General features: G+C 39.8%; 1 protein-coding gene and 1 long non-coding RNA gene across 13 annotated transcripts in view; both read left to right on the top strand.

Moving 5' to 3' along the window:
• Positions 1-3,697: 3,697 nt before the first annotated feature.
• The window catches only part of LOC104604908 (uncharacterized), a 68,772-nt gene continuing 45,017 nt past the window's right edge, over positions 3,698-27,452 (top strand). For 9 of the 12 annotated variants that reach the window (XR_016085692.1, XR_016085705.1, XR_016085702.1 and 6 more), the window contains exons 1-5: positions 3,699-4,523; positions 4,803-4,850; positions 5,006-5,071; positions 18,853-18,939; positions 19,083-19,187. Coding sequence is in view for 6 of the 12 variants with exons in the window: in XM_019199023.2 (XP_019054568.1) it covers positions 3,939-4,523; positions 4,803-4,850; positions 5,006-5,071; positions 18,853-18,939; positions 19,083-19,187 (891 nt within the window). In the remaining 6 variants the exon portion in view is untranslated. Of the gene's footprint in view, positions 4,524-4,802; positions 4,851-5,005; positions 5,072-18,852; positions 18,940-19,082; positions 19,188-27,452 lie in introns of all 12 variants that reach the window. The other 3 variants (XM_010269480.3, XM_010269481.3, XM_010269477.3) reach the window with 2 other exon arrangements.
• On the top strand, positions 6,472-11,795 carry LOC148803438 (uncharacterized). Its single transcript, XR_016085707.1, has 2 exons — positions 6,472-11,326; positions 11,408-11,795. It is a non-coding gene; the product is annotated as an uncharacterized LOC148803438 (long non-coding RNA).

Below are 27,452 nucleotides of genomic sequence, written 5' to 3'. Positions count from 1 at the left end.
TTCATATTATTAATAGTACTTGTTTATATTCATCTTTGTTTGGATTTCATTAGTTTTGGTTGTTATTGTAATTTTTTAATTGCTATTCATTTCAAATACTTTATAATTTTATCTTATAGGTAGTTGTTGTGAGCCCTAACATCTCGTACCAATAGTTTTCTAAGCTGGAGGAAGAGTTAGAAAGACTGCATTTGCAATGTAAATACTGGGCCAATGTTATTTTACATCCCAACCTGATTTTGTATCCATTTGGATGGAGTGTAATTAAACACCGGAAATTGATGCAAAATTTCATATATATCGATAATTGGTATAAATATAACTTTGATAACTATGATATAAAATACTGATTCACATTTAACACTTTTAAACCTTAAGCCAATTGGTTTCATCTATGTAAAACTACATTTACATGGTTTTCAAATGCTACCAATAAGGTAAATTTATGATGCAAAAAATATATGACACAAGACTTTTAAAGATTCCTCGTGATTTTTTTTTTCCATGGAGTGGGTGGGTGAGTAGGACATGATGGGGATACAAAGCCATCCCACAAACTGAAACAAAAAACCTCTCTAACCCTAATGTAGATGGGGTTCGATTCTAAGTATTTGATACAATTGACAAGGTTAGTAACACAAAACCCAAGTCCAAGAGAAACTTGCAGGAAAATGATAAGATGACCTACTTTCGTCGGAGACAATGGAGTTTGACCATTGGGAGGCTGAAGTTTGGTTGAGATAATGAGAAGTTTTCGGTCCTTGGAAAATTTTTCTCACTTGTTTCTCAATATTTCACTTTGATGGCGCATGTTTTTGATGAGATATTGTATCATTGATTTTGTGAATCAGGTTCACATTGCATTTCACTATTTGTCTTAAACTAAACATGAAAATGGAGGAATCTAAAGGGAAGTTGCCTTTTCTCATACTAGTCACGACAACCAAATGGAACCTTATTTTTTAGGGAAAATTCCCGATTAGTACCCTATATTTTGGGCCTAATTCCACTTTGGTCCCCGAGCTTTAAAATGCGACAATTCAGTACCCGAACTTTCAAAACGTGCTAATCCGGTGCCTGCTGTTAATGGACCGTTAGCTGTGTATGTGATATCATGTGCGACTTAAGTATTTTAAAAATGCTAGAATTACCCTTGAAATAAAACATAGTTGATCATTTTCTTGCTCAAAAAGATGAAACACACAGAACACCAAAACTTGCATTTAGATGTGATTTTTAATACAAATGGGTGATGATGATGCACCCTATTCTTTATTATATTACTTCGAAAAATCCATTATTTGGTTTATTCTATTTTTGTTTTGAATCACCTAGCATCTATTCTCTACCATTAAACTCAAGCAGGGGTATTTTTTCCGTGAAAATACAAATAAAAACCAAGTTTTTGATTAATTGGAACAAGGAAAAAATATCACTTCTTCTACTAAATGATGAATTTAATATTACAAATGGAAAATTTCCCCTCAATTAGGATACATTAATTTGTACAAATCACCCTCCCCTCCAGCAACAAGAGTGTAACTCTTTTATAACACAATTACAGTCTGGCTATGTCCGGTCCTCTTGTCAAGTCGGCCATCTCATTTCCTTTTGAATTACAGGAATTGTAACTTCAACACCAATAAGGCAATAATCCCCAACAAATCAAATGAAAGAAAAACTTTCTTATTATCCTCAAAGCTACAAATGCCAAGTTAAGCTATGGTGAATCAACCCTTACATTAGAATTTGGAGAGCCTGGTACTTGAAATCTCACATTCAAGTCCAGTGGAACTGAATTTGGATTCTACCATAGTGATGATCCCCTCCAAGGTGGTTGAGAACATAACCCTGTCCAAGTGGTTTCTCATGGTCATCCGCAAATTACTATAAATTATTGTATTTGAACTCACAAAAAACTTTGGTTCATTTGAATCTAAACTTTTTATAGGAGCTAGATGGACAAAATCACTATTATTATTTCTTGAAATCGTATCAAGATGTTAAGAAGGCATTGGCACCTCTAAACTGAACTCAAATTACCCCCTTAAGAGAAGAACAACGTAAAGACCAAAGAATGTATTGAAGACCCATCTCTGTATATTGTCATTCACTCATTCATACATATATTTCTAATGCACTGCTGCAACGTACCATACAAAATGATGTACCTAACGTTGTTTTCATTGGTAGTGGGAGCAGATATGGACTCTTGCTAGATTGCCTGTCCCATTGTTTTATAATATGTGCGCCTTTGTTTCAACATTTCACATGTTTTTACAATGATCTTGATCTCGTATCTCAAATTTTTCGTCCCTGGCCATGCCACGTGTCCTATGCACCGGCAATGAAGTGGGCTTTGAAGCTGGATCTCTCTTGAGGATTGCCTTTCGAGCTAGAAATAAAAAAAAATTGATAGTTTCTTTTGATTTGAGTGGATGATTGATAAAGAAAAAATATTTTGCAGTTCATTGCAGAATTCCGAATTATAATTAACCTCCCTCCTCCTATAAACCACATCCTTCCCATGGATTTGGTTAAGGCTGTTCATGGGTCGGGTTGGGTCGGTTTACTGAGATTTTTTCAATCGAGCCGACCTGGTCAGGTTATCTAAAATTGAAACCGAAACCGACCCTCTGTTAAGCAAAATCGATCTGGTCGGTTTGAGTCGGGTTGGGTTGGTTTGGGTCGGTTTCAGCTCTAAGTTCAACCATGGTAATAAATTGGTAGATTGGAGAAAGAAGACTGAAATTTGATTTTAAAAAGGACACATAATTCTATTAGAGAAAGAATACTGAAATTGGTAAGACTGAAAATGATAGGGGGGCGGACCAAGTTAGAATATAAGTTATCAAGAAAATAGAAAGTCAATCTGTATTAGAGAAATAAGACTGAAATTTGTATATTTCAATAAACCTTATAATCTAAGTAAAAAAGGACACATAATTATAATTGTAATTGGTTGCCTATTTAGTGTAAAAGGCCATAAAAAGTAGGATCATTTGATTATTTTCTTTAAACTTTTCCAAAAAAATTCTTTGTCTAGTTGTCTTACAATACTTGCCATTAATGTCATTCATATTTAGAAGACTATAAATTAAGTTAGGTTGTAACTAGGATAGAGACAACTTAGTTAAGTAAGAAATAAGTAGGTTGTAACTACTAATTAGGAACTAACTACCAACTACTAAATCTGTTCGATTCGGGTCGGTTTTGATTTTCATATGTGAAAACTGAAACCAACTCGAACCATCGATTTATGATTTTTTATAACCCGAATCTGGTTGATGCTAAAAAAAACCCAGCCGACTCAGGTTGGGATGGTCCGAATTGATCAATTTGGTCATCCTCTATACGGTAGGTTAAAAAATCTGAGCTGGCTGATCAATCAATCTCCCTAAAGAAAAATACATGACACCCGTGTCTTTTTGCATACCAATAATATTAATTAATGATAAATAATAAATCCATAGTTTTGAAAATCTGGATATTAAATTATTGATTTTAAAGTTTGGGACCAAAATGTCACTATGCCCAAATCACAGCGTACTAATGGCGAATTTCAATCTCCCTAAAGAAAAATACTTGACACTCGTGTCTGTTTACATACCAATAATATTAATTAATGATAAGTAATAAATTCATACGTTTTGAAAATCTGGATATTAAATTATTGATTTTAAAGTTTGGGACCAAAATGTCACTATGCCCAAATCACAGCGTACTAATGGCGAATTTCCCCTAATTTTTACTCGGATACTCCCGTCATCATCTCAACTGAAGTTGTCGCCTGAGAGTTGCGTGCACCGGACTTCAGTAGGTGGTGCTTATATGGGCGTGGAGGCGTGGACGTCGTTCACGTCGTTGGCAATTTTCACGCGAACGTTTCGTTAGAGAAACGTGAGAGTTGAAGTTGAGCGCCCGCTCGAACCTTATTCATGGTTCGTACGACTCGCCTACTGAGCTCGTCCGAGCTTAGTCGCATTATTTTCACGTATCATTATCGGAGTCGGAGCCCCAGATATTTCGCCGGAACTTCTCAATTCCTAAGCAATCACACCAGAACAAGACATAATCAAGACTCGACCTGTCCTAACCAGCAATTAAAGTCCCTTGGGTTCGCTACTGGTCACCGGGAAATTCTACGATTCAAAAGGACAATGGAAACCCGGGCAACACCTTTGCCGGAATTTGCTGCATCTGTCCCTAAGGACTCAGTGCACGTTCAAAACCCTAACCTTCCAGAGATCCCCGTGGACCAATCCGGACAAAACTCTAGCGCAGACATCTTCGAAAATCCCAAAAGTTCATCTCAAACAGTTGCTATGGTTGATGCTATTGGGCTCGGTAATGCTTCTGCAGTTACTGAATCCGAATGTTCTGAAGTTCTTGTAACAGAGACAGAACGGAGGAAGGCTCTTCCTGAAGAGTTTTCGAAAGATGTGGTGTATTTGCAGTGTGAATCGTCTGCCGAAGGTGGTTCCTGCGATGTTTACTTAGTCGGCACTGCCCATGTTTCCATGGTAAATTGTTTTTGTTTTGATTGATCAGTTTCTGTTCTTGATATGTAAGGAAGCTCCCGCGCAGGATTGAGAAATCACGCTTTCTTAGTGGGTTCAAAATATAGATTCCAGTCCATCTTACATCAATTAACGTTAGATGCATTTCTATTATGAACCTCAACCAGTGTTTGTTCTTACCCCTAAGTTGTAAGGTTTTTCATATCTGTCACCTGGAAGGAAATGATTTTCTAATGTTATTCTTTTTCATATTTAAGCCATTTTCATATTGCTTGGTTGCAGGAGTCTTGTAAACAAGTTCAAGCAGTCATCAGTTACTTGAAACCCCAGGTGCTTCCCTTTTGAAATTCACAAACAATTGATTAATGGATGGATACTTTAGCAGGTTGGATACCTGCTTTTTAACTGTACAACTGCTGATTTCCATCTTCTAAATTTGGTGAAGGACTTCCTTATACTTGTGTTTTTTTACCTGTTGATGAAAGGTGGTTTTCTTGGAGTTATGCTCTAACCGGGTGTCTGTACTCACCCGCACCCCTCAAAATGTAAAGGTATTTAATTATCTTTTGTAGCTTTTCTTTTTCTCCCTTTATGTTCATAATTTCCACATATTTGCAATATATCTTTTTATCTCACACAGAATGCGCTACCTAGCAATTAATTGTTGTCTGATTTCATAAGGGCAACTTTGTCTTTGTTAATCCAAACCAATAATGTATTTATTCATTCTCTTCAGTATTTTTTCCCTTCAAGTTAATAACACATTGAACACCATACTTTCTATTAGTAGAAAAATTGGTTCTTTTCATAAACCCGTGTTATAATTGTATGCTCAAAGTAAACAGCAAATTAGCTGCTATTGTTTGTAACCTCTTCCCATTACTTCACTTTTTAGGTTATAAGAATCCATCCTATTGTTTAACCTTTTATGATGAATTGTTACGATTTAGTTTTTTTTTTTTTTTTCAAAAATTAAAATAGATTAGCTAGTATAACAGTAATCTTATCATTCATCTATAGTATATAAAGCAGATAATTGCCTTGGGTTCCATGTATATTTCATAAAAGTTAAATCTAATTAAATACCATACATTATGTATGGTTAATACTTATTTCATTTTATATATATACTCATACACACACAAACACACAAACACACAAACACACTCCTTTTTTTGCTTGGGCTAACTTCTCCAGAGAAGCTGTTGTTTTATGCTCCATAGTTCCATTTTGGGGATCTATGCTGTGATATTCCTTTCTCCCTTTATCCTTGTAATCACTCACTTGAAGAAGGAAAAAGGTTGGTGTTTATATCTTATGTAGCTGGAATGTATGTTGGATATTGTGATGATTCCTTGAGGTTTGCTTGATTGGCACTGCAAGGAATCAAAGCTCAAAGTGAATACGAGACCCTTCTATTTTCTGGTCAGGGGATGATATCTTTTTGTTTTCCAGAATATTGAACTAAAATGGGCTTTTGTCTATGCTTAACTCCATGTACATGAATAAAATTAATGATAAATGGTTAAGGTGCAAAGACATTTGGAGGCCTCTACCTAGGGGATAGGGATAAATGAATAACATGTAAGGTAGGGGAGCTACCTTTCCTTTACCTAGGGATGCCGGTGGGGTCAAACTACCGTCAAAGACAGCAACAATTAACATTTGGAGGCCTCTAATGCAAAGAGTGGAGAGGCGGTTGAACAGATGGAAGGCCAAGTACCTGTCCTTGGGTGGGAGAACCACTCTTATAAAGAGTGTTCTGTCCAGTTTACTATCTTTCCTTGCTAAGAGTCCCTAAAGAAGTGGCTATGAAAATTGAGAAAATTCAAAGAGATTTCTATGGGAAGGAGTGGGGGGGGGGTTCCAATTCATTTGGTCAAGTGGGAGAAGGTGTGCAAGTCAAAGGAGGGGGGAGGTTTAGGGCAAGGGTAAAGTTAATCAACAAAGCACTGCTAGGGAAGTGGTTGTGGAGAATTGGGCAAGGGAGAGAGAGGGAGGTTTTATGGAGGAGGGTGGTGGTTGGAGAATATGGAGTGGTAAGGTTCGGGTGGGAATCAAGGGAAGTAAGAAGTTCTTATGGGGTTAAGTGTTTGGAAAGGAATCATGAGTTTCAATCAAGAGTTTAGAATTTTGGTCAAGCTCAAAGTGGGGGATGGCTCTAGAGTGAGGTTTTGGGAAGATGAGTGGCTTGGGATAGGGAAGCTTTATGATGTTTACCCAAGATTATACAAGTTGACAGAAAAACAAGTTTCAATAGACCAGTGTTATGAGTGGAGAGACGTGCAAATATTTTGGAATCTGAAATTCAGAAGGCCTCTATTGGACCAAGAAGTGGAAGAATGCATTCTGTTATTGGAAAAATTAAAAGGTATCAACATTACTAGATCTACAGAAGATGGTTTATGGTGGAAAGAACGTAGAGAAGGCAGATTCCCTGTTAAGTCATTCTATAAGGCATTATTAAGAGAAGGAATGGAGTCAGACCAGATAAAATGAGTGTGGGGTAACCCAGTGCCCCCAAGGGTAGAAGCCTTTGCCTGGCGGCCCTGGCCGGTGGCGCATGACAGTATTCTCACTTCTGACCACCTGAAGTCTAGGGGATTACAGTTGGCAAGCTGGTGTTACTGGTGTAAACGGGAGGAAGAAACAGTCCTTCACTTGTTCTTCTCATGCAGTGTAGCAAACTTCATTTGGAAGTTCTTCTCCTTTTTGTTTGGAGTGAGTGTTTTCCAAACAATGTTTCCAGCAGAGATCTTCTCCAAATGGCCAAAACTCGGAGGAAGCAAGAAAGGGAGAATTCTTTGGATCTGCATTCCATTTGCAGTATGGTGGTCTATATTGGAAAGAGTGAAACAAAATGGTTTTTGAGAATAAGTCAAAAAGTATTGAATATCTGGTAGCAGCTGTGAGAAACCTGATTTCTGACTGGGTTCTTAGACTTCCAGAATTTGATCAAGTATCCAAAGCTGATCTGTCAGAGAGATTTTGGAGCACCCTTGATTTACAGCCTTGTAATAATGATTAATTTTCAGTTTGATTTCTAGTGTGTATTTGGTTTGTGAACTTGACAACCATTGGTTTTCTTAGTGTTTTAAAAGCCAAAGGTGCAGGCAAGGCGCAAGGCGAGGTGCGCGCCTTTTTGAGGCAAGGCGTACAATTTTTTGAAAAATAAAAAATAAATGAAAAAAATTGAAGGGTATAATTAAAAGACATATTCCTAAACTTCAAATTAAATTAAATGATTAACAAACAACCTATTAATATGCCAGATAACAACAAAAATCTGAAATAATCAAGTTCTCAAGTACTCACCAATGATCAATGACCAATCAACATTAAGTTTAGGACTTCAAGCAAGCTACAAGCCATTAATGCAATACAATGCACAACAATCACATAAAGTTAGAGTCATGTCAAAGTCATACTATCATCATAGGCAATTTTCTTTCAAAAAAAGAGACAGAGACAATTTTCTTTAAAAAAAAAGACATATAGATTATAGACATCATAGACAGTTTTCTACCCAAAAAATGAGTCATAGACATTTTTCTATATAAAAAAAAGAGTCACTTGAATAAATCAGAACTGCTGCTGTGTAATCTCAGAAGAGAAACACAGGTTCGAAGAGAAGGAGAGAGAGAGAAAAGAAGAGTGGAAGGAAGAGAAGAAAGGAAGAAAGAAGGGGTTCGGTTGATGATATCTGCTGCCTCATACATTCTATTATTTATAGCCTTTGGCTCCTTACAAGAATAGGAGAGAAAACATAAAATCCTAGTCCTAGTAAAACAAAACATAAAGTCCTAGTCCTAGTAAAACAAAACATAATATGGATAAACATAATAAGGCCAGCCGGCCCAATCTTAAAAGAAAAATAAAAAATAGCTAGGTGTGGGTATGGAGCCACATACACTAGAGCCTGAGTGTGGGTAAGGAACCCCACACTTGTGACTTAGTAACTATTTCTTCACTCTCCCTCAAGTTGGGAGTAGATATTTGTCATGCTCAACTTGCGTAAATCTGTCTCCAATTTGATTTTTGTGACTGCTTTGGTGAAGAGATCAGCTAACTGCATGTTTGAGGCAATGTAAGGAAGGCATACTTCTTGAGATGCAACTCGCTCTCGGATAAAATGTCTGTCAACCTCAATATGCTTAGTCCTGTTATGCTGTATTAGGTTATGGGCAATATTAATTGCAACTTGATTATTGCAATACAACATCAGAGGCTTCTCATAATCAATCTCCAACTCATTAAGCAAGGATTTCAGCCATAACACTTCTACAACACCATTGGCCATGGATCTGTATTCTGCTTCTACACTGGAGCGAGCAATAACATTCTGTTTCTTGCTTCTCCAAGAAACAAGGTTTCCCTCCACAAATGCACAATATCTAGAGGTGGACCTCTTGTCATCAACACATCTAGCCCAGTCCGCATCTGTATACCCTTTTAGTTTCATATGACCATTATTCTTGAAGAGTATACCTCTCCCTAGACATCTCTTATAGTAGGCAAGAATCCTTTCTACTGCAAGGAGGTGGTGGTCTTAGGAGAATGCATGTATTGACTGACAACTCTAACAACATAAGAAATATCTGGCTGAGTTTGGCAGAGATGAAGAAGTTTCCCAACCAGCTTGTGGTATATAGCCCTGTCCTCATGGAGTTCTCCACTTTCTGCACTTATCTTATGGTTAGGCTCAATAGGAGTATCAGCATGTTTCACTCCTAACTTTTATGTTTCTTCCAATAAGTCCAGAACATACTTCCTTTGAGAGATGAAAATGCCATGCTTAGATCGAGCTACCTCAATTCCTAGGAAATAGTGTAATTTCCCTAGGTCTTTCACTTCAAATTCTTTGTGAAGATGCTGTTTAAGGGTTTCAATTTCACTAATGTCACTCCTTGTTATAACAATGTCATCTACATAGACTGCAAGTAGATTCAGGGAATGACATGTCTTCAAGAAGAGAGTGTGATTTGACTAAGCCTGTATGTATCTGAATTTGTCCAAAGCCAGTCTAAACCTATCAAACCAAGCTCTTGGAGATTGTTTCAGCCCGTACAAGGTCTTCTTCAAAAGGCAAACTTTCTTTCCTTCTTCTGTACTATAAAAGCCCGGGGGTAACTCCATGTAGACTTCCTCTTGCAAGTCTCCGTTGAGGAAGGCATTCTTAACATCCAGCTGAAATAGTGGCCAAGAGTAGTTTGCAGCAATGGATAGAAGAACTCTGATAATGTTCATTTTTGCAATAGGTGCAAAGGTTTCTGTAAAGTCTATGTCATAAGTTTGTGTGAATCCCTTTGCAATCAATCTGGCCTTATACCTCTCTACAGTACCATCAACATTATATTTCACAGTAAACACCCATCTGCATCCAATAGGTTTCTTCCCTTCAGGTTGGTTAACTAGTTCTCATGTGTTGTTCTTGACAAAAGCATCCATCTCTACTTGCATTGCTTCATTCCATTCAGGTATCAAAAGGGCTTCTTGCACTTTTCTAGGTATAGGAATAGCAGAAATAGATGCCAAGTAAAATCTGTAGGATTCTGAGAGACAATTATGGGAAAGGAACTTGGAGATGCAATGGGCAGTGGATGAGGTGCAACGGTGCTTCCCTTTATGAATAGCAATTGGAAGATCAAGGTCATTTGATGGTGGAGATTGAGCATCTGTAATAGTGGGAGCAGTAGTAGTGTCTGGATCCGGGTCTGTAGAAGATGTTGGAACTTGCCTGGATTGCTGTTGAGTACGAGAGTCAACCTGCCTTCACCACTTTCTGTGATACTCTTAACTCTCTGCATTTTTGACAACCTTCTTCACAACTCCCCCCTCAGTAATTGGGACAGGTAAAGGAACTTTTGGTGTTGAAACTGAAATCCCTTCCTCACTATTCTCCCCTTGAGGAGAAGCCCTATGATAGTAGGGCATATCCTCAAAAAAAGTGACATCCATGGACACAAAGCGCTTACCTGAAACCTGCTCATAACAGTAATATCCCTTTTGATTTTGTGCATACCCAAGGAAAATACATTTAGTAGCTTTGGGATCAAACTTGGAGCGATGAGGTCCAAGGATTTGAACAAAACAAGTACACCCAAAAGTTTTGAGGGGAATAGTGAATAGGTCCTTATCTGGATATAGGAGACTGAACGGGATTTGCATGTTTAAAACCTGTGAAGGAACCCTGTTAATAAGGTACACAGCTGTATGGATTGCATCCCCCTAGAAGCGTATGGGAACATTAGAGTTGAGCATGATTCTTCTTGCTACCTCTAACATATGCCTGTTTTTTCTCTCAGCAACCCCATTTTGTTGAGGTGTACGAGGATAGGTGCTCTGATGAATGACCCCATGATCAAGGAGATAGGATGCCAAGGGTTTTGCCCAAGTATTCCTTGGCATTATCAGATCTAAGGGTTTGATCTTGGTTTCAAACTGGGTTAGAACTAGACCTGTTCATGGGCCGGGCGGCCCGACGGGCCAGCCCCCGGACGGGCTTGAACAAGTATATGGGCCGCGGGCTTAACCTCGGGCCAAAAAGCCCGGCCCGCAATAAATTCAAGCCGGGCTCGGGATTTGCCAAAATAGCCCGGCCCAGCCCGACCTATACTTAAACCTAAATAAAACCCCTAGTCGAGACATCTATGCCTCTTCCCATTCTTTTTTTCAGCCGACCCTTCATCTCCAATCTCCAGTTCTCCACATCCTCCACACTCCATAGTTCTCATCCTCACACTCTCAGGCAGCCACAACCGGCGAGGCGGTGAACGTTCACTGGCGCAACAACTCCGGCGGCGGTGGTGAGCTCTCTCTCTCTCTCTCTCTCTCTCTCTCTTTCTCTTGGACGCGAACTGATCAAGTGATCATTGTCAAAATCACAGGTCAAGCTCGCAGCTCACAGACCACAGTCACCGATTCACCGCGAACTCTCCGGCGAATACAATCACCGGCGGCGGCGGTGAGTCCTCTTTACCATTTTATTCTATAACAATCTTTAGTGTTTACTGTTTTTATAACTATTGGTCTTGCTGAAAAGAACAAGGCAGAACCGCAGAAGTGGCTTGTTTCTTCTCTCTGTCTAGGAACAATTAGTTAGTGCTTGAAGCAGAAACGTCAGGAGACCCAGGACATGGTGGAGATGATGTCATGATAAACCCCACTCTAATTAAGTCCTCTCTCGTTGCTGTGGTGGAACTTGGAAGGGTCATCAACTCATCATCAAATCTTTGAATAACAAAGATAAAAACGAAAAAAAAAAATAATAGAAAAGTAATTAAAGACGAAACACAAAAAGGAATGGGGACCAAAGCAACCCATGCGTGTACAGAAAATGTCCAAAACTCCTCTCTCCAAACTTCCAAACCAAAGCAAATTGGAACATAGGAAGGAGAGAAAAACATTAACTAGACTGACCCAATAAGGTAAAAGGGAGTCCGTACTAAGGAAAGAAGAAGAAGAAGGGCCGGGCGCGGGCTTCGGGCTTTTTGTCAGGGCCGAGCTCGGGCCCAAGTTCTAGGTCCGTTGGTCGGGCCGGGCTCGGGCTCGGGCGTATCATTTTTTCGTTAATGAAGACTAAAAGCCCGGCCCGACCCATGAACAGGTCTAGTTAGAACCATTTGATGGAAAGCCTGGGTCAGAGAAGGGACCTCATCTCGAGAGTGCATAAGGTAGACCCATGAAAAACAGGTATAATCATCAACAAATAATAAGAAATATCTGTACCCTCTGATGGTGGGAGTATGATATGGGCCCCAAACATCGGTTTGCACAATTTCAAAAGGAAGGTTGCTTCTTTTATTACTTAAAGGATAAGATGATCTATTGTGTTTTGCAAGCTCACAACTTTCACATTTTAAACTAGACACTTCTACTGACTCAAACAAGTTTGGAAAAAGACTCTTCAAAGACCCAAAAGATAAATGAACTAAGCGGTTGTGCCAAAGCATAATCTTACTACAAGATTGAGAAACAAACAATTGTCCTACTTCACTCTGCTCCCCCTGTGACTGTTCAAGCAGGTAGACTCCATTCATCTCACGGCCAATCCCAGTCACCTTCTTCGTTTCCAGATCCTGAAAAACACACTGATCAGGGAAAAAGGTTATCGAATAGTTTTGATTTTTAGTAATACTACTGACTGAAAGTAAGTTAGCAATAAGCTTGGGAACATGCAAAGGTGAGGATAGGGTGATGGTATCTGACAATCTGATGTCTCCCTTGCCAGAAATTGGTACAAGAGAGCCATCAACAATAGAAACTTTGTCTCTCCCAGAGGATAAACAATAGGTGCTAAATAAAGTAGATAAGTTGGTCATATGGTCTGAAGCACCTGAATCTATTACCCAGAAAGGTCTAGTATTACTTGGGACAGAAGCATGACATGCAGTAGCTCTTGTACCTGTATGAGCAAGGGCTGAAGTAGGCTAAGCAGGTGTAGTAGCTGAAGATTGAGATGTAGATCCAGAAATACCAGCTTCTTTTTCTAATTGTGTCAGTGCAGCTCGAATAGCTGCCAAGGCATCCAAGGATGTGGTCCTTGTGCTGGAAGAGGATGTACTGTCAATAGTAGTTGCTGTATTAGCACTTCCCTTCTTGTTTCTAAGTCTAGCTGGCATTAGGTGAGGATGCAACTTCCAACAGGTGTCCCTAGTGTGTTTGGGCTTCTTGCAATTGTCACAAAAAATATCTCTTTCGTCTTCCTTTTCCTTTTCTCTAACCTTGAATTTTGTTGCTGCTAAGGCTGCTTTTGTGGGCTAGAAGGATAGCATTACCTTCCTCCTACTCTCTTTACTGTGGACTAATGAGTAGGCCTAAGATAGGGTCACACTCTCCCTAGTGAGGAGTTGCTGTCTTGTAATATCAAAATCTGAGTTTAGGTCGGCGAAGAACTCGAAAACCCTATTTGTTTCAACCAGTTTTCTATATGTTGTTGCATCCTTCTGGCTTTCCCATTCAATAGTTTCTAAGTGATAAATTTCATGCCAAAGGGATTTTAGAGTAGCAAAATATATTGAGACTGGCCTCTCTCCTTGCTTGAGGTTTTTCACTTTACATTTTAGCTCATAAGCTCTAGCAACATTGAGGGGTTGGGAATAGGTCTCTTTCATGCTGTCCCATATTTCCTTGGCTGTTTTTGCCCAGAGATAGTTTTGGCTGATGTGGGGCTGTATAGAGTTGCATAGCTAGGTCATCACCAAGTAGTTCTCTTGAACCCATCTTGGGTGGGATACATCCTCCTTGGTTGGTTCTTCTGTATCTCCGGTTACATACCCTAATTTTCCTTTGCCCCCAATGGCCATCATTGCCGATTGGGCCCATTCCATGTAATTTGTTCCATCAAACCTAACAGTGGTAATCTGGAACGTATTTTCAGTCATGTTACCGGTCCAAAAAATTTCCCCTTGAGTTTTTACCTCACTTCCAGCCTTTTCCATACTAAGTAGATTTCAAAGTTCCAAGAAAAAAAGACTAATTTTTTTTTTCAAGAAAACAATCTGATCTCAGCAAGAACAAGTACCAGAACTTAGTTTCAGTTGATAGTTTCTCCTTAAAACTATAACTTTAATCAAAAGAATACCAGATATTAACAGTCCAGAATTTGACCTCAGCCGCCAAGAGTGCAAACACAGTCGAATTCTTTCAAAAAATGTAATCTCAGTCAAGGATTAACTTCTTGATAGATAATCCTGGACTGTACTCAGTCCAATATTCACAGTCAAAGATCAAGATCAGATCTTTTCTCAGCCGATCCCTCCAAGAAAGGCTCACAGTAAAAAAAAAGGTTCGTAGGGTTAAGAACAAACCCTAGAAAAATCAGATTTTCTCAGCCGTACCTTCTGAATAAGCTTAACTTTTTTCCTACTACTGCTGTTTCAAGAAGGGATGAGATCTTACCCAGAAAACTCTGATTGCCTCCTTTAATCTTGATAAAAATCCAATCTTGAATCCTCTAACCTTCTCTGATTCTTCCTGATTACCAAGAATCACCCTCCAATCTTTGGACAGCTGCTAGAGATCTCTGGTAACCTCTAAGAATCAGGCAAAGATAGCTCCTTTCTATTCTTCCAGCCTTAGATGATTCTCATGTGGTCGGTTGGGTTAGACTTCACGTGAGAAACCCTAGATCGTGTTCTGATACCAACTTGAATAAATCAGAACTGCTGCTATGTAATCTGAGAAGAGAAACACAGGTTCGAAGAGAAGGAGAGAGAGAGAAAAGAAGAGTGGAAGGAAGAGAAGAGAGAAAGAAAGAAGGGGTTCGGTTGATGATATCTGCCACCCCATACATTCTATTATTTATAGCCTTTGGTTCCTTACAAGAATAGGAGAGAAAACATAAAGTCCTAGTCCTAGTAAAGCAAAACATAAAGTCGTAGTCCTAGTAAAACAAAACATAATATGGATAAACATAATAAGGCCAGCCGGCCCAATCTTAAAAGAAAAATAAAAAATAGCTAGGTGTGGGTATGGAGCCACATACACTAGAGCCTGAGTGTGGGTAAGGAACCCCACACTTGTGACTTAGTAACTATTTCTTCACTCTCCCTCAAGTTGGGAGTAGATATTTGTCATGCCCAACTTGCGTAAATCTGTCTCCAATTTGATTTTTGTGACTGCTTTGGTGAAGAGATCAGCTAACTGCATGTCTGAGGCAATGTAAGGAAGGCATACTTCTTGAGATGCAACTCGCTCCCGGATAAAATGTCTGTCAACCTCGATAAGAGATCAGCTAATGGTTTAGCTGACACGTTGGCTAAACAAGGGACTGTGAGGGAGAGAATGTTCTGGGCAGTTTTGTAAGCATGATTATTGGGGGCTCAACGCCTACTTAGGGGTTGACAGCTGTACTTAAATCTGGAAAGTTATTCTTAAGTTATATTAATGAAGTTACCGTTTCCAATAAAAAAACCAAAAATTCCTTCTGCATTCTTGGACTTGGATATTTCATCAATGATTACACTTCTCTTGTTCTTGTCCTTTTCAATTACTTTAAAAAGCCCCGTCATAACCTCTTCATCTGTTTCAATTCTCTCTTGATCATCATAATAAAATTAGGGGTTCAAAAAGTAACCAGCTGCATGCAGTGGTTGGTGGAGTTGGCATTCCCACCTCTTATCAATAATTCCAAAAATTTCTTCATATGCCTTGTCAATGGCCTCCTTTGCTCAATCCATAGCCTCATAAATATAACTGAAAAAATGGGGTGGATCCCCTGTTTTTATGATAACAACTAAAAAACAATGGGGCAGAGCCCCTGTTTTAATAAGAAAAACTAAAAAAAGGGGGCGGATCCCCTGTTTTTATAATAAAAACTGAAAAAACAAATGGGGCGTAGACCCAGTTTTTGTGCAAGAAACAAGACTGCAAGAAGAAGAGAGAGGGCGGAGCCCTTGTTTTAAAGAAGAAGAAGAAGAGAGAGGGCGGAGCCCCAGATAACAGATGTTTGAAGTTACCACCCATTTTTATTCTTCATCGTCTTCTTCTGTTTTCTCTAAATGAAGCAATTATACTTCTGCATAATGGAACAGGAGTAGGGTTTGCACCTTAATCTGTTTTTTTAAGGATAAAAATCAATTTCATTAAACTAAAAAAAAGGGAGTACATCTCAGAAAACCCAGTGTTTTAAAAGGGCGCAGAGGCGAGGCGCTTTCCAGGCTGGGCGCCTCGCCCAGGCTAAGGTGCACAAACCTTGAACAGGCACTCGCCTTTGCACCTAGGCATGCGCCTCGGGCCAGGCAACAGGCAGGCCAGGCAAGCGCCTGGATGATGTTTACACAATTCAACTTAAAACAAGATTCAAAATTATATTAAAAAAAAACACACAAAATAGGAAACTTAGGAAAAAAGGAAGCTGAATCAACAGGGTCTTTGCCAAAACAACCAAAAGGAAAAAAAAAAAAGTTTGGAGGGAAGACTTCCTTCATTCAAAAGTTACCACTCCAGAGGAGAAACCAGAGGAAGCTGAAGCTCATTCAAGCTCATGTTCATCCAAGACTCCAAGCCTGAATGAAACAGAGCTACAGTATCAGCCTATCAGGTATGTTATGTTTTCTTTTTTTTTTTTTTGTTCTTCTTCCTGTGGCAGTTAGCAGTCCAGGCTGAAACAGGGGCTCCGCCCTATTTTTCTTCTTCATACAAAACATGCATAAAAAACAGGGACTGCGCCCCCTTTATTTTTTTCGACTTTTCTCAGTAAAACAGGGGCTCCGCCCTCTCTCTTCTTCTTCTTCTTCTTCTTCAGTTTTATGAGTAAAGAGAGGGCGGAGCCCCTGTTTTACTGAGAAAAGTCGAAAAAAATAAAAGGGGCGTAGTCCCTGTTTTTTATGCATGTTTTGTATGAAGAAGAAAAATAGGGCGGAGCCCCTGTTTCAGCCTGGACTGCTAACTGCCACAGGAAGAAGAACAAAAAAAAAAAAAAAGAAAACATAACATACCTGATAGGCTGATACTGTAGCTCTGTTTCATTCAGGCTTGGAGTCTTGGATGAACATGAGCTTCAGCTTCCTCTGGTTTCTCCTCTGGAGTGGTAACTTTTGGATGAAGGAAGTCTTCCCTCCAAACTTTTTTTTTTTTTTCCTTTTGGTTGTTTTGGCAAAGACCCTGTTGATTCAGCTTCCTTTTTTCCTAAGTTTCCTATTTTGTGTGTGTTTTCTTTAATATAATTTTGAATCTTGTTTTAAGTTGAATTGTGTAAACATCATCCAGGCGCTTGCCTGGGCTGCCTGTTGCCTGGCCTGAGGCGCATGCCTGGGTGCAAAGGCGAGCGCCTGTTCAAGGTTTGTGCACCTTAGCCTGGGCGAGGCGCCCAGCCTGGAAAGCGCCTCGCCTCTGCGCCCTTTTAAAACACTGGGTTTTCTGAGATGTACTCCCTTTTTTTTAGTTTAATGAAATTGATTTTTATCCTTAAAAAAAACAGATTAAGGTGCAAACCCTACTCCTGTTCCATTATGCAGAAGTATAATTGCTTCATTTAGAGAAAACAGAAGAAGACGATGAAGAATAAAAATGGGTGGTAACTTCAAACATCTGTTATCTGTACATTTGGGTTTGGCAGAGCATCACCAACACTACCTCAATTCAACATGGGGAACTTTAGTGGTGTTTAAGCGAACCAGTAAATCAAATGCAGGCTGAGTTTAAGAAGCAAATACTGGAGAGTTCATTGCATCCGGATGCAAGTCAAGTTGAATTCTTCAATGTGTAACCATTCTGAGGGCTCCATTATCCATTGTGGTGAATCTCATTATTATTTTAATAGTAACATCAAACTTGTGACTGTTGAGGCATTGGATAATCGTGGGTGTTGGAGTGGGGTTGGGAATAGTTTAATGTTTATGTGAACCAGCATAACAGTTGATACAACTAGTGGATGATTGTGGGTGTTGGAGTGGGGTTGGGAATAGTTTAATGTTTATGTGAACCAGCATAGCAGTTGATACAACTAGAGGATGAGTAGTAGAACTTGAGAGAAGCAGCACATTTCCTATTTCCTTTGCCCTTTCTTTGGACCACATTTTGTTTATATGCCTACAATTATGGTGGAACAATTTGGAGTAATCTCAGAGTTCCTGTGTCAGAAATGTCTTTTCAGTTTCACTTTGGTATTCTTTATAAATGATTTTTCAATCACTTTATTTTTCTCTGAAAAACAAGTCGTTCTCTTTCTATTGGTATCCTCCTGTAACCTACTTATGCTTATGATGCATTATTTATTCATTTATTCATCCAATAATTGTAAGATGGTTATTAACTTATTGGACCGTGTACTTATAAAATAACTTATTGGACTGTGTCACTTTTGGATGATGTAAGGTGTTTAAGCTTTACATTATTGTCCATCATTTAAACTGCAGTTAGGTATCCAAGTTTTAGCTCAGTGTTTTTCTCTGTTGAGCTATTAGGCCGTGTGTTTTATCTCTTATTTTATGTGCATGGGACTAAGTTGTTATAGGCCTGAATATAAATTTCTTAAGTGTTTATTAGTGCAGCCACCCTATTAAGGGATTTCTTGTAATTCTACATTATTTTATGATTAGAACTAATAAAATACGATTAAGGGGGCTGGGAGACAGTTCGGTTCTCTTCTTCCTAAAACCCTATTTCTATCTCTCAACCCTTCTCTAGTGATCTGAATTTTTCTCTGTTCTTTCCTGCTTGTTTTTCTTGATTAAACAATAATATTTTGCTGTTCTGTTTCACTTCTTTCTCTGTTTGATAGTATTTCATATTGGACCTGCTTATTTTTTATCACAGCCATTTAACTTATAATCTGCAACCTTTTAATCTGCTCTTCGTGTGCAAGTTTACTTATCATCAAATTAGACAGGTACCAACCATGAAAGAAATGGTCGATATGTTGAAGAAAAAGAAAATGAATAGTTTTGGAATTCTTTATGGTTGGTTTCTTGCCAAGGTGTGCTTATATATTCTCATTACACTTTCAATTGTTAATTTTGTTTTAAGCGTTGGTTTCATAATTTTTTCCTCTAAGCTCAATTATCATTTTTTTTAGTTTTTGTTTGTTTATGAGCCTGAGATTTCCTTGTACTTTGTCAGGTTGCAAATAAGCTTGAGGTTTTTCCTGGAGCTGAGTTTCGTGTAGCATTTGAAGAAGCAAGGAAGTATGGTGGAAAGGTGATATTGGGTGATCGTCCAGTCAATGTAAGATACATATCACCATTTTGAAGCTGTTACTTGATATGATGCTAGACAAAGTGAAATGGTGGACCAGGAATCCCTTAGTTGATTGAGATGAATGGTGTATGGTTTAATGGTGCTGAGTTGATTTCTTGAATTATATAAGTTTTTTTGATCAATAACAGCAACTTTCATTAAAAAAAGGAAGTGCAATGGACTGGGGATGGGTAAACTCTCTTAACCATCCTCAAGAAAATACATACAAGTCAATTACAAACTGGCGCAAAATAAATGTTCCCTTCCCACCCCTTGGGTATCCGTAAATGTATTAGCACACCTTTTTACCCATTGTAACTGAATCTCCACACCTTATGCTAGCTGGTTGAACAATCTTTTTTCATTAGCATACTTTCATAGACCAATTTCCTCTCTTTGCAGCCATCCTATGACCAGTTTTGAATCCCCTTCAATAATTATCTTTTGGTAGTCCAACTCTTTTGCTCTCTTCATTCCTTCCATCACAGCTAGGATTTCAGCTCGAAGAGAATCGCCTATGCCAATAGGACCAGAAAAGAGAGCAGTGACTTTCCCTTCTTTGTCCCTAAAAGTTCCTCCTGTTCCAGAAGGTCTCGGATTACCTTCACTACTCCCATCAAAGTTCTTCTTTGTAAAACCAGATACTGGGGGAGACCAAAGGGGGCTAGTCTTGGTTTTAATAGGAGCTGAGGTGGCCACTTCTTTCCAATTTCTTCTCAACATATCTGTGGAGATATTCTTAAATAATTGTAGAGACTTCGCTCAATGCACCACTCTAATAGTAACTGTTTCAATGATGGCATCTTTTTTCCTCTCCTCATTAAAAATCCTTGAATTTCTTTCCTCCCAAATTGTCCAGCATATTGCAGCTTTGACACATCTCCAAAGAATTCTTCCCCTCTTCTTTGGCCACCTGAAAAAGGAAGAGGCTAACAAACTTTGTACTGGTGGGGGCATCCATCTGCAACCAAAGAAAGAGAAAAACCATTCCCAATTATGTGAAACAAAGGAGCAAGAGATTAGTAAGTGATAGCCACACTCACCATTTTCCTTACATAGGATGCACCAATTAGGGGAGAGGCGCCAATTAGGTATTTTTCTCTGGAGTAAGTCACAGGTGTTACATCTTCCTAGAAAGGCTTCCCAACAAAAATCACCAACCCTTGGGGGAAGCGTTTACCCCAAACTTCCAGAACTCGAAAGTATATATCCAAGCTATCAGAGGGTTGTGTTACGGCCTTAAAAAAGAAGTACAAGAGAAGTCACCCGAAGGGGTCAAAGTCCAAAGTCTACTATCCCTCTCCCAGGGTCCAACACCACCCCACCCAAGGTCTGAATTAAGGCATAAACCTGGTTGACTTCAGCATCCCTAATGCCCCTTCTCAGACCTAAATCCCAATCCAAACCATGAGAAGAATCTGAAGGTACCACAAAGGTGGACACTGGCTCATTTTTAAACAAAGAAATGAAATACAAGGAAGGAAATTGTTCTTTCAAACATCTCCCAACCAAGTATGTTCCCCAAATTTCGGTTTCCAGAACATAGGTTATACCTGATGAATGGCAAAAAGAAGGAAGAATGGCATGTATAGATTTCCAAGGAGAAGCTCGTGTAGCCCTAGCCAGAATTCCAGCATCCCAACCATCAGCCATTTGCCCATGAATGCTCACAATCACCTTAGCCCATAGCTTGTCTTCTTCCTTTGGCAACCTCCACAACCATTTTTTAAGTAAAGCCTCATTCCTCCTTTGAATTTTTCCTATACCCAACCTGACTAGAACCAAACTGAAAAAATTGACCAAGTCAACTTTGACCCATAGATGTGTTAGACTGGGCTGATTCACCTGAACTCGAGACTTCTTTGGGCTTGTTCATGGATTCTTGGTGCTTAGTTTTTTATGAAATTTGGCACCCTAGGGTTTTTTAACCTTCTGAATCTATTTATGTGGGTTCCATACTTTACCACTTAAACCCTCTGGTTCATCCTCTATTCATTAGAATCCGAATGTTTAAGGAGCTGGTTTAGGGGCTTTCTGAACCTGTTTTGAGCCTAGTTTTTGTTGTAGCCTTATGAGAGCATGATCTACAGTCTAACAAAATTTAATGTCTTTCTTCCATTGGTTTAGTGGTTTCATCATGCTTTAGGGTAGACAAAACATATTGGTCTCATTTATTTATTAACCTTCTGAATCTATTTATGTGGGTTCCATACTTTCCCACTGAAACCCTCTGGTTCATCCTCTATTCATTGGAACCCGAATGTTTAAGGGGTCGGTTTAGGGGCTTTCTGAACCTGTTTTGAGCCTATTTTTTTGTTGTAGCCTTATGAGAGCATGATCTACAGTCTAACAAAATTTCATGTCTTTCTTCCATTGGTTTAGTGGTTTCATCATGCTTTTAGGGTAGACAAAACATATTGGACTCATTTATTTATTTATTTTTTGATCAGCAAGATGATGATTTTATTCAATTAAGAGAATAAATACATAGTTACAGCAGATAGAACACAGAAATTTCGACAGAAAATTTTACAATAAAGCCCACAAACGTTGTTGCCTTTGAACTCCTTGTTTAGCTAAAGAATCAGCCATTCCATTTGCAGATCTCCAAACCCATGTAAACGAGGCATTAAGTTCCCTTGCTATGCTTATTATCTCCTTTAATGGATGTCTGTAGCACCACGGAACATTACTGCTTGAATTGGTACAAGATATCACTGTTTTTGAGTCCCCTTCTATCTCCAAGTTCTTAAGATCAGCTTGCTTGGAAATCTTTAGCCCTTGAAGCAGAGCTCTAACAGTTCAGCTTTTAGAGAACCACCTTCCCCTAGGGGTCCTGAGTACATAGCCAACACCTTGCTTGAGGAATCTCTGATTACACCACCAATGTCTGCCATACCCGGCATATTGGACCTCATAGTGGACATGTCCACCCTTGGAAAATTCAAAAATTATAAGATGAGATTAGAACACAACATGATGGAGCACATAGGGACATCTAGCACATGTACCAGGATTTAAGGTGTAGGAATGTAAAACTCCCTTACAAAAAGCTGGTGTTAATTCTCCTTTAATGACCTTTGGAGAAATTGGTCAGCAGTAGCAAGGTGCTCATCTTTAAAGGACAAATCAATTACAAGCTGGTCTCCTCCACCCGAAGGCTCAATAAAGTTGAACTTTGATGGAAGCAGCATGGGTAATCCAGGATTATCCGGAGTGGGGGGTGCTTTGAGAAATGAGAAGGGAGAGATTTTGTTGCTCTACTCAGGTCCCTTGGGAATTGGGAACTCCATCAGGGCAGAACTCTTAGCTGCTGTACAAGGGGTGCAATTTGCAAACCAGCTGGGGGTACAACACCTAATAATCGAGGGGGATTCCAAAGTGGTGGTGGGTTGGTTAAAAAATTCTGAAGAAGCTATGTGGCAATACAAGAATGAAATGAAGAAATTTAGTTGGTTGACAAGGAATATGTTGGTCACTGTACAGTGGGTGGGGAGATCAGCAAATACTTTGTCAGATGTGTTAGCTAAGCAAGGGGTAAATAGGGAAGAATTATTTTGGGCTCAGTTGTGATTATTGTTTTTCTTTCCTAGTTTACTTGTAAGACTCAAGGAGGGGCTGCAGCTCGTGCCTCTCGTTGGGATGATGTATGAACTCACTCTAAAGTTGCTTCTGAATCAATAAACTTATTATTATTCATCAAAAACAAAGCTGGTGTTAATTATCCTCAACTCTTTATCTGATGAATGGGAACCAATTGCATAAACTATATGGGAGAAGTACAGGAAAAAGAAGATCTACTCCTTCACAAGCAGGCCTGTGAACTTAATTTGACTAAATAGTGCTGCATTTTGCAAGGCATTGGGAGGACCTCTATGCTTTCCCAGCTTCCAAATCTTTGCAATGCAAGGCACATGGGCCAATGGGCTATTGCAGTAGTGGAAGAGATGTCAGAGATGGCTGGGTATGCTGAGTTGGAATGAGAATTAATGAAGATGAAATGACCCTTAATCTTTGTAACGAATTTATGTGTGAGAATGATAGGAGACTGCAAAAATATGCCTTATTATGAGAAACACAAGAAAGAGTGATTCTTTCAAGGCATTTTTTTTGTACATAGGACTTGCAAATGTTCTCTGTATGAAATGAAAGCATGTTATTTTTGGCATTATTTTTTTTATAACATGCTTATACTATTAGTTTGAGTGGGAATTCCAAGGTTGGTAGGAGTTAAAGGATTCTCATCTGGAGCTACATTTTTTTTTTTTTGGATAGGTGGTTCCAAAATCACTGATAATTAGACATTTGAATGCAACAGTTGGTTGGGAGCTTTGTTCCACTTTTAATTTTGTTTTTTTTTTTGGGTGTCAAATTATCATTATTTTAGAAATGGGTCAGAAGGACTGCAAATGGGCTAGCTGATGCCCTAGCAAAACAAGGGGCTGCAAGGCAGCAATTTTGCTGTGCTTCTGTGTAATCTACTTATGTGCATTTGGGGATTACATTGTTGTATTCAAATTGTACTAATCCACCCATAATTGATTAATAATATAACTTTTTGCTGATAAAAAAATTGTGATTATTTTAGATCATTTCTTGTTGCAAAATGGTTATATGTTCATTTGACAGTAAAGTGCTAGTATTTGCTTGTGTTTATATTCTCTATGAAGACTCTTATGGTCCTAGTTTGATGAACTCGAAAAGGGAGAGAATATGGTATGTGTTTCTAAAACCTGGATTTAAACTTGATCTAGAAGAACAAGAGATGATATTTGCTTGTGTGGAAAACGGGTATATTTTGAACATGCGTTTATTCGCGGCGAGACAATCTCCTCTGTTCTTCGTGGCAATCCATTGAAGGGAAGGGAGCTACATCTTTCTTGGAAATTGATTAAGGATGTGGAAAAAGGGAAGGGGAGGAAGAAGATGGGGGGCGGAAGCATGGTATAACCCGCTTGTGTAGGTGGAGTTAGAAGAAACCTTTCCTTCAAAAAGGCAACTGCGGCTTGCATCTGGCCGAGTTTTGGGGAAGCTTCCTTAAAAAATTTGGGAGCTAGATCATTCGTGGAAACGACGACTGAAGGTGTTCAGGTGAGAAAGCTCTTCTTGCAAAGGTGCCTGGTGGGATGTTTGGACCGGAAAATCCTAGTAGAAGAGTTGGAAATGTGGGCAATAGGAAGTTGGAGAGTGGTGGGAGGGGTGAGAACTAAGAAGTTGATTGATGACTGCTACCTATTCATCTTCCCTTCCAAGGACAAGGCAGAGTGGGTCCTCTAAAACAGACCCTAGTGTATCGGTCGGAACAGATTGGCCTTGGATTGGTGGATGGAAATGGTGGTGAGTTTGCTACCAGAAAAACTGAGAAGTTCGAACAACCTGTCGGAGATTTGGTTAAGAGTCTTTGGGCTCCCACTCCCTCTGTGGTCCTCGAGTGTGATTGAAGGGATTGGCAATTTGTGTGGGGGTTTTTTGGGGACAGATGATTTCGTGGGAGAGCTGAAGACATGCGAATGGGTGAGAATGAAAGTTAAGGCTGGAGTGGTGATTCCAGAGAGGTTAGAAATAGTCGTAGGTGACCTTTCTTGCTGGGTGTGGCTTTTGCAGGAGAAGAGACCGAAGGTGAGCCTAAAAGAAAAGAGGGAGAGGGAGGAAAGGGAAAGGTCTTAAAGGGGTGAATTGGTGATGGGAGAGACAGTGGTTTTAGTTCAAGATGAGATGGACAGCTCTAGGGGAAGATCGACGCCGGAGATGGGAGAGGAAGGTGTTTTGATGGGGGAGGCTGGAGTTGGAAGACAACCCGTGCCCAGGACGGATCCCTTGTGGCTGCCTCGTTTGTTGTGTGGGGATGAGAAGAAGAACACTTTGGAGAACCATTCGATCTTGGAATGTGACAGGGCAGGTTCTCCAATGTTATCCCCTCGTTCAAATTTCAAAATGGGGAAAGAAGATCCCTCTAAAAAATGGTTCAAGGAAACTCTATTAGAGTGCCTTAAGGACCTTCAGCTGCTGCCAATTGGAGTTATAAGTGGGGGGGGGGGGGGATGAGCGAAAGTTTAAGTAATGAAGGGGCGGGAGTAAAAGAAGTTGGAGATTTTGGGGAAAGGGCAGCTTTGGAAAAGGAAGGGTCGAACACCCTTGACTCGGTACCTGAGAACTGGGAGCATTCGGTTCGGAACGAGTTGCAGAGTGACCAGAATCCGGTTTGTCTTAGCTAGAGAGAAGACCGACTCGGTCTGACGGAAGGCCTAAACTGGCTCTTGGCTTCTTCCCAACCAGTCACTATTGATAGGAGAACCCCTTGTCAGGCCTCAAAAGAAAGAGATGGCCAGAACAGAGGTCACGACCGAAACCTGTCCAGACTCTGCCAAATGCACAACAATCGAAATTTTCCTCCCCGACGTCGACAGGCTTTGGTATGGTGAACTCGTTAGCTGCTGTTCATACCCCTTGTGAGATGGCGGAAAACGGGATCTTAACCCTCTCTTTGCTCCAAAATGCTGGGGTGGAGGTGATGGAGGCTACCCCCTTGGCTATGTTGGAAGTTAGGGCCCCTCTGAGCCAAAGGCCGGAAGAAGTTGAGGCTCAAGTAGATTCTCAGACGTATGGGCAAGAAAGGGAAGAGAGAAGAACCTGTGTTCAAGATGCTCTTTTGAAAGCAAAGGATAAAGAGGAAGGGGAGGGGAGAAGAGAAGACAGAGTTAAGAAGGTGGCAGAAACCTCAAATTGGGTTATGCCAAAATTGCTGGGATTTGGAAAATTCTTGGGGGGTTTCAATAGAGGGTTTGGAGGAGGAGAAACTGAGATACCTGGAAAGCATCGAAAAAAGATGTCTAGAGGAGAGAGGAAAAGTACTAGTAAAAAAAGGGAATTTGGGGATGAGGAAAAACAGAGAAATGATGAGGCTATATCTTGGGGTCTGAATGACAATGCGGGAAAAGGGGAGGGAGTGTCAAGAGGGGGAGGGGGGAAGAAGAAGATCTAAGGGGTTTGGGGATCTCTTTGTTCTATGGATCTGAAAATTATTTCTTGGGATGTGAGGGGGTTGGTGTCAGGAAGGAGGAGGATGGTGGTATGCGACTTCCTGAATAGGTGGAAGTCAGATGTGATCTTCTTCCAAGAGACAAAGCTGGAAGTTGTGGAGGCAGGAGTGGTTAGAAGCATATGGGGGCAAGGTCACGTAAGATAGGTGAGCAAACCGGCCAGAGTTTCTGCTGGTGGTTTACTAATCTTATGGGACAGGCAAAAATGTAAGTTAATTTCTTCTCAGTAGGTGAATTTTCGATTTCTGTAATTTTGGAGTTTGAAGGAGGCAGCCAAAGGCAATTCACCAATGTGTATGGTCCAACAGTCAGCTTGGACAGGGAGAAGCTTTGGGAGGATTTAGCAAATGCTAGAAGGGGGCTCAACATTCCCTGGGTCTTGGGAGGTGACTTCAATGTTGTCAGGTTCATGGGGGACAGAAAGGGAGAAACTCGAAGAACTAGGGATATGAGAAGGTTTGTGGACTTTATTAACCAGTTTGACTTAATTGACCTACCTCTCTTAGGTGGGCAATACACCTGGACAAACAATCAAGAGAACCCAGCTCTGGTTAAACTTGACAGATTTTTAATCTCACCGGTAGGGCTGTCAGTTGGACTGGATTTGGTCCAATCCGATCCAGTCCAATATTGGTCCATTTACAAATGGACCGGACGAAATCCGATCCAAACCCCATACAAACCGAATCCAATCCAGTCCAATTGAAATACAAATGGACCGGATTGGACCCAATCCGGTCTAAATTAAATGAAGCTTTATACATGAAACACGGATGGTGTTTAAAAATTACAGATTTATCCAATCCGGTCCAAATTAAATGAAGCTTTATACATGAAACACGATGTTGTTTAAAAATTACAGATTTATCCAATCCGGTCCAAATTAAATGAAGCTTTATACATGAAACACGGATGTTGTTTAAAAATTACAGATTTACAGTCCAAACCAGATTGAAATGCAACACTTCATTCCATATTAAGAGTTTGTCAATATAATCTTTTAGATATTAATTCTTCAATACTAATACAAAAAAAAAAGGAAAAGATGAGCCAAATTCCAACCATCTTGACAAGTTCTTAACCAAAGAATACGCAAGAGCTACTGCATACTGTTCTTATGCAGGTTATTACTTATCAATTGAATCCAAACAGATTCTGCTTTCTATTTCCTGCTTCTTGAGGTGCCACTAGCAGGTACACTCCCCACGATGAA

The sequence above is a fragment of the Nelumbo nucifera genome, chromosome 1 (genome assembly GCF_055504915.1).
Source record: "Nelumbo nucifera cultivar China Antique chromosome 1, China Antique-T2T, whole genome shotgun sequence".
Taxonomy (NCBI): Eukaryota; Viridiplantae; Streptophyta; class Magnoliopsida; order Proteales; family Nelumbonaceae; genus Nelumbo; species Nelumbo nucifera.
This window is presented reverse-complemented; position numbering and strand designations above follow the sequence as displayed.